General features: G+C 34.8%; 1 protein-coding gene across 6 annotated transcripts in view; it reads left to right on the forward strand.

Moving 5' to 3' along the window:
- Positions 1–12891, forward strand: part of LOC149782417 (adhesion molecule nephrin-like) — a 506160-nt gene that overhangs the window by 26183 nt on the left and 467086 nt on the right. For 3 of the 6 annotated variants that reach the window (XM_089933808.1, XM_089933809.1, XM_089933810.1), the window contains exon 2: positions 9236–9559. The exons of the other annotated variants lie outside the window; for them this stretch is intronic. In XM_089933808.1, coding sequence (XP_089789934.1) covers positions 9236–9559 — 324 coding nt within the window. The remainder of the gene's footprint in view (positions 1–9235; positions 9560–12891) is intronic. 6 annotated transcript variants of the gene reach the window in all.

Here is a 12891-nt window from a genome sequence, read left to right on the forward strand (position 1 = left end):
AACGTCACTCTCTCAAAAGTACATAATAACTGGTGAGTCCCCCTTAATGAGCACATAGGTATAATTATTGTTGTTGTGTGGTTTAATGCCATTTTTTAGCACATGATAGGCTATGCATGGCGGCCAGTATTAATGGTTGAGGAAGAACCCGGGAAGAACCACCAACCCATGAGAAGTGACTGGCAAGCTTTTTCACATACCCACATTGGCCGAATCCTAGACTTGAACTCACCCGGTCAGTGGTGAGATCACAGTGATCCATAACGGAGGGCACTTTAGACCACTCAGGGCCCCCTATTATTATTGTATGATTTATTTTTGATTGTATGGCTGAAAAAGTTTAAGTGACAAGCATCAAAACAGTCCTATTGAATAATTATTCTGTATTTCCCTACACAGAACAATATTTATTAGTGTCCGAGTCTCACACAAGCCCAGCAGAAAAGTGAGCTATTTTGAAAACGCACATTACATCTTCCCAACATAACAACCAATGTTGTGCTGAAAGACAAGAACATGAAACTTGCCAGAATTATTCCTGAGATGTCACCAATACAATTTATAGCTTGAAAAGGGATTGAACATATGTAGTTCATGAAGGTCTAAGGTTAAAATATTTGCTTTTGTTTTAAAATTGAGGAAAGCAAATTTGCTTGGTCATCATTTATTTTTTAATTTCATTGCAAATAAAAGAACACTGAATTACAATACGCCCGGCTGTAGATTTTCCATCATATTCCATGAAAACGCTGGAGAATTCTGGCATGGAAAATGCAGGAATATTTGGACTAATATTCCAGCATCTGTCCAGGATAGGCTGGAAAATCCTGGACAATTCTAGCATGGAAAACGCTTGAAAATTCTAGCTTGGAAAATGCTGGAGTATTTGGACTAATATTCCAACATCTGTCCAGGGTAGGCTGGAAAGTCCTGGACAATTCTAGCATGGAAAACGCTTGAAAATTCTAGCTTGGAAAATGCTGGAGTATTTGGACTATTATTCCATGCTATGTCCAGGGTAGGCTGGAAAACCCTGGACAATTCTAGCATGAAAAGATGGAAAATTCTAGCACGGAAACTGCTGGAAAACCTTGGACAATTCTAGCATGGTAAACACTGGAGTATTTGGACTAATATTTGAATTTGAAAACAACAGTGGTATTACCTCACGCTTGATTGATACAAATTAAAAGATCAAAGAATTTCAATGAAGCTGTTGCCATGAAGTTGTTTACAAAACTGTGCCTTGCAACCTTTTCTTAATTAAAAATCACAAACTAAACAAGTATTTTTGGTGAGGAAAATTGATAATCATTTTACAGCTGTACATTCTTATTAATTATACAGTAAGTTACTATTAAATATTACTGAAATGGCTGAATATAAATTGGATAGACAGAAACAAACCATAATCTGAATTGAAGATTAATTGGTTGAAAAACAGATCCACCTGTATATTTCCGACAGTCTGAAATTAATTAAAACAAATATAACTAATTGCTACTATGTCTGGAAAATAATAATTCCTATGGTTTGTTGATGACTAGAAGAAGGCAGTTTTATTATTCATATTTTTGAAAATGTAACTAACGTTAGATTGTGACGAATAAAAATTCAAACAGGAAACTTAAATCACTGGCAGACTAAATGAGTTTCAATCCATTTTTCATTCTATTGATGGTGATAGAAATAATAATCAATGTTTCTATCAAATAGAACATAAATGGAACGTCGGTGCATCATAGTTTCCAGTTATCCTTAACAAAGGTCGAATCATATGGTATATCATCTTCCACTATTATGGCATTTATACTAAACTTTGATTTGAAACTAATTGAAAATGAAGAGCGATCAGGTGATTCCGAACTTGTGATCTGTTTAATCAATTTTGAACTCATGACGTCACATATTGGTGCTTGAAAGAAAGCGTCAGGTGTTGAAAAAATTAATTACAAAGTCTTTGTAAATACTTTAGTTGATTCATATATTTATGTAATCTGCTTTAAGTGTATAAATCTATCACTTGGCTATTGTGATACTTAATCATATTTTCCAATATTACACTAGTTTAATAGCACCCAATGATATAAGACATTATGGCATGACAGTATTTAATGTTAGGGAATGTATTTTAAAGTAAATTCTTTGCATAATATTAATACGGTCCTTACTGAATAATATTGGTATTTACATGGTAAATTTGAGAAGACTTTAAATGGTTTAAGAGTCTTTAATAATTCAATTTGTTTCATACATTTCATTTAAAATAGATACTCGTGTAAGATCCACCACCCACTGTATCTTATATAATTGTTTACATTCCATTATAAAGTTTTATTGAAAAACACCTTGCTTAAGAGAGCAATAATGAAAAACATTATTGTAATTCAATGTTTCATTTTGGGACTGATCATCTTAATGATAAATGTTTGACCTCTATATAATATATTTTTTTTCTATATATTTACTGAATTTCTGCGCATGTAACTTTCAAATTCGGTTAGTGATAATTTGATCTCACCTTGACGTGATATTTTACTCGATTCACATCTGTTCTCTCCTGTTTTGAATACTAATTAGGCAAATGATGAAATAGGGGTGGATATAGCTCATTTAATAATCATAAAATAAATTTTGTGTATTTGGACGTCTTTTCAGTATCTTTACATGTGTAATTCCTTGCTGCAAACAAGGAAGTTTTAATTTTACAGATGGATCGGATAATTAGGCAATTTCTGTGCAACTCTACAATGAATTCATCCTTATTTCTAATAGCATTTTGATGTACTTCTTTCATACCTGTCATAGATTTATTTGCCTGTATTGGACGTGTATGGTGTAAATGTATCGTGAGTTTTCCAACACTATTTTCTCACATGCATGAAATATTAATAAAAATACCAAGGACTGTTATTATGCACCAGCTTTTCTTCTGACAGTTTAGCTCAGTAGTTGGTATTTGATGCTTGAATCTAGAGGGAGATAATACATTTTTGCAACATGTAATTTGATAGTGGAGATATCTCTAAGTTTTCTACCAGACAATTGAGAACATGGTTTCGAGGGGTTGGCAAATTTGGAAGAAAGCTACACTTCAAAATCACGGACAAGCACCAAGTGTGTAAACAGGGACCTTCCTACAGATCATGATTTTACATTATTCTAGGCTAAAGTAGTTGGTAAAAGCATGAATTTACCATTTTTCCAACCGAGAAGGTCCTTGGTTGGCGGTGTGTCTTTGGTATGTTGGTGTGTAATCTCATGAATTTCCTCAGTTTACACCAAATACAAATGCACACACACACGCACACACTGTTTGACAAATTATCAAAAATTGTCTCGGACAAAATGTTGCATTGATGTAGAAAGAAAGATTCTTATAATTACTATATGTAGTGTTATGTCTCATGATGGCTACACATTTTCTAAAGAAAATACGTTTCATTAACGTACGTCTTTTGTTAGATGATCATTTATTAGACAAACATAACTAAAATGGAATGAATCTTCCACCAAATAATGTTATAAATCTATGTTCTTAAAATAAGTAATATAAATGATTGAAAAGCAACAAGTCTTGTACAATTTAACAATAATTATTTTCATTATACAAAGTGAAAATGAAAAAAGAACCTATGGTATTGCCAATTAAATCCCAAAATAATAATAGAATTTCAGACAATAGTCCTTGTGGTAATATACGGTATTGCTACAAATAGTACGACAGTTACAGGTCGTCTAAGGTCAGCTCCAGGCTCTCATGTGTAATCCTATATGCCTTTTGATAACATTAGCGTGAAAAACTAGCGTGGGTATGTTCTCACTGTGTCAGTCAGTTGTAATCTAGCCATTCAATTAGTTAGACCAAACCATGTTTTGTATTATTTAGCAAAACATAACATGGTGTCAGAAGTGAAAATTTTGGAATAAGTTGGATTTAAACCATTAAGAAGTACATATATCTCCAAAACAATACTGAAATTTGGATACACAAGTTTATGTGTTAATTGTGACATCTTGGAAAAACTCAGTCAGCCACCTGAAATGGACTTCAATTCCCACCATCTAGCAGAAACTTGGAGGAGGTGATATAGCAGACTGTGCAGTTTTACTTAGATGTTGCGCTTGCAGATAAAGAAGACAAAGAAAAATTTATTGCTTTCCTATATATTATTGGTCAGGATGGTAGAAACATTTACAACACATTTACATATGATGTCACTGAAGCTGAAACAATTGATCCACTGATAAAAATAAGTTTGAGGATTATTGCACTACAAAGCAGAACATTACAGTAGAACGGCACAGATTCAATATAAGAATCCAACAACAGAATGAAACATTGAGCTATATGTAACTGAACTTAAATTGATTGCAAAGAACTGCAAATTTTAAAATCTACAGGATGAAATGATTTGAGATAGAATTGACTGTGGGACTGATTCTAAAAAAGTACAAGAAAGGCTTTTACAAGATCAGCTGACATTACAAAAAGCACTGGCTATCTGTAGAGCAGATGAAGAATCCAAAAAGCAGATTAAAAGTATGCAAAATAAAGTAACTGCATCAGAAGTTCATGATTTGAAAATGAAGAGAAAAGAAAAGAAAATGACACAACCAAAGAAAGCAGAAATGTTAAATATGAAATCAGACTCCAGATTATTCAACTGTGGTAAATATGGCAAATTACATGCAAAAAGTAAATGTCCAGCCTATGGAAAAGCTTGCTAGACGTGTCGAAAACAGCATCATTTTCTGAAATGCTGCAAGACAAAACACTGGTGCATGGTATGCAAGAATACTCAAGTGAAGAGGAAGAAAGATCATTTGTAGGAACTGTGACATAGGCAAACATTGAAATCAGTGGCAAAGAATGCTGCGTCACTCTGACTCTTCATGGTACTGATGTCAAATTTAAAATTGATATTGGCTCTCAAGTAAACATCATTCTAAATCCCATTTTTAAAACAATGAACATTGTCAACGTTGAAGTAAAACCAAGACATGTCTTACAAGCTACTCTGGTGACAAACTAATATTGTCATAGGCAAATGCAAACTAAACTGCAAACAAGAACTTGATTTTTATATCACAACAACTAACCATGCACAACTACCTATTCTTGGGTTCAAAGCATCTAAAGATTTGCAATTAATAAAAGTAGTTTGCAATGTTCATAGGAATAAGGACAAGCATATCATGAAATAATTTCCCATTGTGTTCAAAGGTCTAGGATGCCTGAAACAAAAATATCGTATTGCAATTGACAAAAATGAAACCTGTTATCAATCCACCATGGAAAGTTCCTAGCTTCATGAGAAACACTTAAATCAACTTTGGAAGAGATGGAATGGAAAAATGTAACATGGAAAGTGTTTGAAAGAATGGACTGCATCAGTAGTTGTTGAAAAACCCAAGTTGGGAAAACTATGAATTTGTCTAGATGGAGAAATTTCAATCAAGCCATCAAGTGAGAGCATTATCAACTTCCTACAACTGAAGATATAACCACAAAGATGGTTGGAGCTAAGGTTTTCTTCATGCTAGATGCCAATCATGGTTACTGGCAAATACCCCTTGATGAAGAAAGCCGGTTATTGACAACATTTAGCACACCGTTTGGTAGATACTGCTAAATGAGAATGCCTTTTGGTTTGATTGATTGATTAGTTTGATTATAGTGGTGTGCACACGTTGTGCATGTACCACTGTTAATGGTCGCACAGTGACCTGATAATTTATCTTGGGGGAAGGAAAAAGAGCCTCATCCCCCAGGCATTTATGCGTACAAGGTACACTGGTAATTGTAGCCTTCAGCCGCAGGTCCTTTGGGTTCCCATTGCAGTCATTGGAGGGCTGTTTCATGAGTGGGAATGGACCCATGCGTTCATGATAAAATAAATTTTCTGTTTTCCAATCACTATGGTGTCAGCTAATGCAGTTGTAATGTCAGTCACGATTGGTTGGTGACAATGACATCATACTGGGACACAATTTTAGGCAGGTGGAAATCGTTCTACATTTCCGCCCTTTGTAGGAATGTCCGGACGTGGGAAGTGGAGAGAAGTTCTGTCATCAGACAAGCTGCCCGTACTTAGCCAAATTATGTCCAGTTGTTTGTAAATGAACCCTGACAACCAATATTGTGTGAACCACCTGTGCAATTGAGTCAAATTCGACTGAGTCTGATAATTTTCCTAACTCCTAACAATTGAAATAGTACTAGTACATGCCATTTGGTATTAAATCTGTGCAAGAAGTGTTCCAGAAACACATGGCACTGTGTCTTGAGGACCTGTCTGGGGTGGAGACCGATATATAGATGACATAATTGTTTGGGGAACTTCAAGGAAAGATCATGAAGGACAACTGAAAAATGTTTTAAAGAGATGCCAGGAAATAAATCTGAGACTGAATTTGGAAAAATGCCAATTTTGACTAACAGAAGTGTGCTACATGGGAATAATGTTGTCATCATCAGGTATAAAACCAGACCCAAAAAAGTAATAGCAATCACTGAAGTGCCTGCTCTGACGGACAAGAAAGGAATTTAAAGATTACTTTGTAAAGTCAACTACTTTGTAAAATTTATCCCAAATATCTCTACAGTGTCAGAGCCAATCAGAGCACTTTTGAAAAGTGACACTGAATTTGTATTGGAAACGGCACAGAAACATGCATTTGAAGAAATCAAACAAATTCTAAGTGAAGAACCTGTGTTGAAATACTTCGATGTTAAGAAGCTTGTTGTTAGTTGTAATACAACAAAACCAGGACTTGGAGCAGTGTTAATACAGTCAGACAAACCCATAGCATTTGTATCAAGGTCTTTGACAAATGCAGAAACAATGTACGCACAGATCGAAAAGGAACTGCTTGCTTTGTTATTTGGTCTTGAAAGATCTAATCAGTATACTTATGGTTGTCAAGTACAAGTTGAATCAGATCATAAACCCCTGGAATCAGTCCTCAAGAAACCTCTATCTACCACACCACCTAGACTTCAGAGAATGCTTTCAAGACAGCAGAAGTACAGTTTTGACTTCATGTATTGTCCAGAAAAAGAGTTAACTAAAGTAGCAGATAAATTGTCAAGAGACGTGAGTGAGACAGACAGACAAACACATCTGAGATGAACATGGATTGAAGAACAAAATATTAGGACTATACATTTAAGTGGCAATGCCAATATATCACCATGTATTTGTTTTCATGAATGTAAGAATGATTGTGAATGTCACAGGGCTATAACTTAATTTTAACTACAATTAGTATAACTTTTACAACTCACCAGAAACTATTTGAAACATATATTCTGGTGCGAAATAGAACTTTGTCAAGTTTGAATATGTTTACAAATGTATTAAAAAGAAAAGGAGAAATGAATATGTGACTTTAAAAGAAAATCACAATACTCATTTTTAGGAGGAGTTGGGGTATATGGTATTAACATCTGTTGCTACAAATGGTCTGACAGTTACAGGTTGCCTGAGGTCAGCTCCAGGCTCTCACTCAGTTGTAATCTAGCCATGAAAGTAGTTAGACCAAACCACGTTTTGTGCTATTTAGCAAAACATAACAGTCTCAATGATTTAAAGCCCTAAATAAAATCTAGTAAAAGTCCAAATTAAATCCAATGCTGAAAGTGTTAACATATCTGTGGTAGCTTGTAAAGCATTGATGTACCAACAGTATTTTGTTGAATCACAATAATACAATCTGAAATATATTCTTTTGCTTGAATTTCATGATAGATACAAAAACTCTCAGGTAAAGAATAATTATTTAGAGTACTTTATATTTCCAGGGAAGAATATTTTGACTTAACTTCATCCCAATGAAAACACTGCACAACAATGATATAATTTGATTCTGCCAGATATCAATGCAAGAATAAAAAATCCTTTAATTAACAAGATATAGTCTTTTACTTGACCTCAGGTCACAATTAACATTTTGTTAAAAAACCCATTATCTAATGGAAAATAACCTTCTAGATTTTTTTCAGTGATTACAAAATACAATCTTAGTTATAATTAGCAATTAACTGCTAAAATTATAATATAGAACCAGGGCTATGTCAGGTACACCAAGTAAATTGTAGGGGAGTTCCAATAACCTATACCAAGATCTTAAATAAAGATGTTTACTTCTATTAATAATGATATTAAACCCATACACATAGAGAATATTTTAGCTATGTATTATATGCTTAAAGAATAAGATACAAAAATAAGTTATTCAGGACAAGTAGAAAATAAACTTGATTTTGGACAAGGTTAAGTCCAGCATTAGAATGTTACATTACAATAGGATATATTGAAATAAAATACCTTTTTAAAAAAGCTAACAAACAATGCAAATTAAATGTAGATAACAAAAAAGCATTTGTTCTGGCATAAGTCAAAGTACCTGTTATTTCTCTTAGTTCTGATATACATGTACCAATCTGTTTCTACTGACAGCTGATCACCTACATTTATTAAGCGACGTCCTAAATAAATATGATATATATTTTTCCAGCTCTGATAGTCAGTTCTCTATGCTGGAGTATACAAATGTTTACGTGAATTGTTAACATCACTTTGCCTGGTATTGGAAAGAGGAATCCTTAGTTATTTGCATAAATAGTAAGAATTTTTAAAAATCTACAACATCTTGATTTAGCCAGTTATACCCAAAACTGTAGTGAAACATCATGTCTTTAATTTTGGAAGCCAATTGACATGTTTGGCTTCATCAAATAATTTCAACATTAAAAAACTGCAGTTAGTGACTTAAAAGCATTCTTTCAACCTTCAGTGAGTATTTACTGCTTCGAGAAAATATGAGATAGAAAGTAAATATATAACCCACCTTTTCACTTGTCCTAAAATATCAATAACTTGCCTAGATTTGATGGAATGCGAGCACACCGTATATTGAACAGATACAATAGCATCAGTACTTACATCAGCAGTAATAGAAAGGAATTTACTTCTTTTCTCAAGACTGGATAAAATGAGAGAAGAAACATCTGATCCAAATCTGTTATTGTAGGTATAAATGACAATTGTTCAAAAGGATACATTTTGTGCTGTCACTAGAAGTTCACAACACATGTATAATTGATTAACTTTCTTTACATTATATTGTGTGCTCAAGTGGGGAGGCAGTTTTGTTATAGATAGTTACTTTAGATGTAAACATTCTGATTCTTGTTATTACCATTGTCCCTTTTTTTCTTCTTGTCAAGCCTCGTTTTCTCCAAACGTTACCAGACCTGAAAGGGGGAGTGCTCTGAGGATCACCTGTTCCTTGTCTGTTACTTCAGGACAAATAATTCTGTACAGTTATAACATCCAGAGTGTATCATTGACACAGTGCCGGCTAGATCTTGGAAATTGCATGCCTGCTTTTTTGGGGGATTGGCAAAACCCAACCTACATCTTTGGAGCTACCACAGACACAGTATGGATAGACATTACATCATTAAACAGAACAATAGACCAGGGCAGGTGGTTTTGTCATGAGTTTAACAATACGAAAAACAATGACACATTGTTCCTGACTGTGTACAGTAAGTTATCTCTCTCTCTCTCTCCTATAAAACAACCCATTTGAACCATTTCATAAATAAAGACGGCATTTTAAATACCCCCAAGATATTAAGCACACTTGTGTGTTTTATATCTAATTTCAAAACACTCCCTTTAGTTTGGAAACACTCCTGAAAATAAAAATCCAGTTTCAAGCTTACACAATTTGTCACAAATATTACCACAACATATTTGGAAGAATCTTTACAAGTGAAATATCGTCAAGACAGTCACTTTAATAATGTACATGTTGCAGAAGTATTTTGACCAAGCACTTAACACATCTTGCTATATTAACTTATTAAATACTTCCAATAAAACAGCAATTGGTAAATACATTGTTCTAATAATACAATACAATTGATACTTGTAAGTTTGAAAGTTAAAGTATTGGTGTGTTGTATTGTGTATTCTTACAATGAATAGTAGTAAAATTAAATAACATGAACAATATCAAAATGCAGTTTTTCAAGAAACTTTGCTCAAAATTAATCTACCACTGTATGCTTTATTTAAATGTTGTTAGTGTTATTGCCCTGACCTGAAATTCTAGTTCAAATAGCAAGTATTTATCTGTTGCTATTTTGTACCTTTATGCCTTTTTGGTGCCAAAAACCAACCTCTTTTCAATGTAAGTACACCCTCCAAAGCAGTGTCAGTATGATGCAATCCATTCATGCACCTATCATCTTTTTGAAGGACGACATGCTGTATGCACTTTATGCCTAGATCATTACCAGAGACAGTTGATTGCAGCGCTTACAACATTGGGAATCATCCTTCTAAGAATTATTTCAAATCTCATTGTTAGCCTATTCATTCCATAACTTCATTTAAGAACAAATACCATTCTCACCCTTTTGGAATTCAGTTCGTTAAGGAATATAGAAGTGTTAATGACATTGAGAGTTGTAGGTACACCATCTTACTTTTAAATATACAACTAAGGTACCGTTTAAAGGCAAAGAACATGACAACCTGCTTAGCATTTAAGGATAGCAAGAGGCTTATGTAGTAACCTCTCTATCACTCACTGAACAAGTGTGTTGCTCCCACCCATTAGGGATGTGGTGCATTGCACATCACATGTCCAGAGAAGCCTCCTCCTGACATCGTAAGTGTAGTGTGTTGTGCACCAAAGATGGCAAGAATTAGCACTGCACCCTTGTGAGCAATGAAATAGCTGAGGACAGAGTATTTTCCGACCATCACTGACAGTAAGGTTTTTAATTCAGGTTTCTGCCACTTGTAATTTCTTCTTCTCTCTGAATTTTCTACCATGTTATGGGAGTACTAGTGGCATACCTCTGATACACAAATACTCTAGTAAGTTGATGATTTGCTGATCCCAAAATGTTCAAGTTCAGTCCCTCCATTGCAACTTGTTCCATCTCAGGACTTCTTGTATGTGGGACTGAATTCCATTAAAAAAGAACTTAGTCCAGATGCTGTTGGATTTCATACATCAAATCCTGGCACTTTTAGACATGCTACTAGTCATAACATTGTTTACTTCTCTTCTTTACTCGTCCATGTTGGGACTTGTGAATGCAGCAGTGGATCTGATTCCTTTAGGACATTATATATGCGACCTATATAATTTCTAATTCTTGCAATGTGGAATCCACATAGAGATTTTGTATTGGTTCCAAATCATATAGGAACAGAAATTCATCACAGTTTCTGCTTGTGGATGAATCCAGGACTGATTCTTGATTGGCTACCTAATGCATTTACCTGAAACCAACTCCCATCTGTTCACTGACTGGTCATATTATGGGGGTGATGGTCATTACATGGGGCATAATTCTTCAGGGTCTTTGGAGTCTGGACATTTCGAACCTCTACATCATCAACCTAGAAATGAAAACTGTGCTCCTCTAATGGGAAGAGTGAATCAACAAGTAAGGGGTTGATGCATCATGCACTTCCGTGGTAGCATGTCCAATTTCATGGAGGCATACATGACATCTTTCATGCTTGGAGATTTGGAACCTCTCCACTTGGACACCACAGAGAAGCCAGTCTCTGCATTTGCCACATTGCAGAGAAGAACAACATTTTAGCAGACAGTCTTCAGGTGAGCCAAAACAGTCCTCATGGAATGGACTCATCACAACTTCATAATAGAGTTCCTTTTCTTACAAAAGGTGAGGCATCTAGTATATTTGTTTGTATATTTGTTTGACTTAACAACAGACTTCCCATTTACATCTTCCCAGAGAGCATGGCAATGGGTGTGTTCATCTTACATTTGGATCTGCCTGTTTTAGGACTTCACAGGCAAGATTTTTTTTTTTACTCGCCGTAGCATCTGCGTGAGGTTGCAGCAAGATCCATGCCTTGTCTACTGACACAGGCTACCTCTGGCTTAATTGTAATTACAAATCCGCTTATTTTCTTTATCAGTCAGTATTTTTAGAATGCATGAGGATAAAACCATTGCTGCCTCATGGTCTTACGTTAGTCACTCCTTCTTGAAGGACTTCATGACGTAAACACTGGCATATCCGATGCTGCCTTTTCCTCATGTTAATTCTGCTTATTAGCATCTTCGGCAATCTGCTTTGTTCTCCTCAAAAGGGAAATTCTTGACACTGTTCATGACAACGGCAGTGTTTTCTGAGAGGTGGTACACTGTTCACCCTGTATCCCAAGTTGCATGTTGCTCCCTCCCATTAGGGAGGAGTTACACCACATACAACAAACTCATGAATTGTTTCCCCTGTGACCTATTTTTCTGTCAATTTGTGGCCCAGAGATACTGTTAACTCCAAAATTATGTGACATATAAGTAACTGTTGCTATTCAAATTTAGTCTCGGGAGAGGGAGCATACATTTTATGTTGATTATGCAACACACATTGTCGAATACCCTCTTTCCAGCTTGCTCTGCTTTCCCAGAGGAATTGTCATTTGAGAAAAAGATGACAGTTATACACATGCCCCAACCAAAGTGCATGAGTGGAAGTATGACCTAAGCACAATTCTCCACTCTGGGAGGAAGTGTTCATATTGAATGAATGGTTGTTTTTTCGCACGAAAAGTGTAAAGCTACACAATAGCTACTGGTAAGTATTGCATAATTTACACGAAAAAAAAATTTCCTCACAACCCCCTACCAAAAGAACCCTACATAGTAGCAATAATAATAATAATAATAACAAAATATTAACAATAAGAGTCACAAAATGTATATTTCTTCTGCTTTTAAAAGTATGGGAGATATTAAATATTTTTCACTAGTCATACATTATGTAACTTGTTCCAAGGTGGAAAATTTGATGCAACAACATTAGTGTGCAACATTCAT

The sequence above is a fragment of the Sinohyriopsis cumingii genome, chromosome 15, assembly GCF_028554795.1.
Source record: "Sinohyriopsis cumingii isolate HCF-2022 chromosome 15, ASM2855479v2, whole genome shotgun sequence".
NCBI classification, from domain to species: Eukaryota; Metazoa; Mollusca; class Bivalvia; order Unionida; family Unionidae; genus Sinohyriopsis; species Sinohyriopsis cumingii.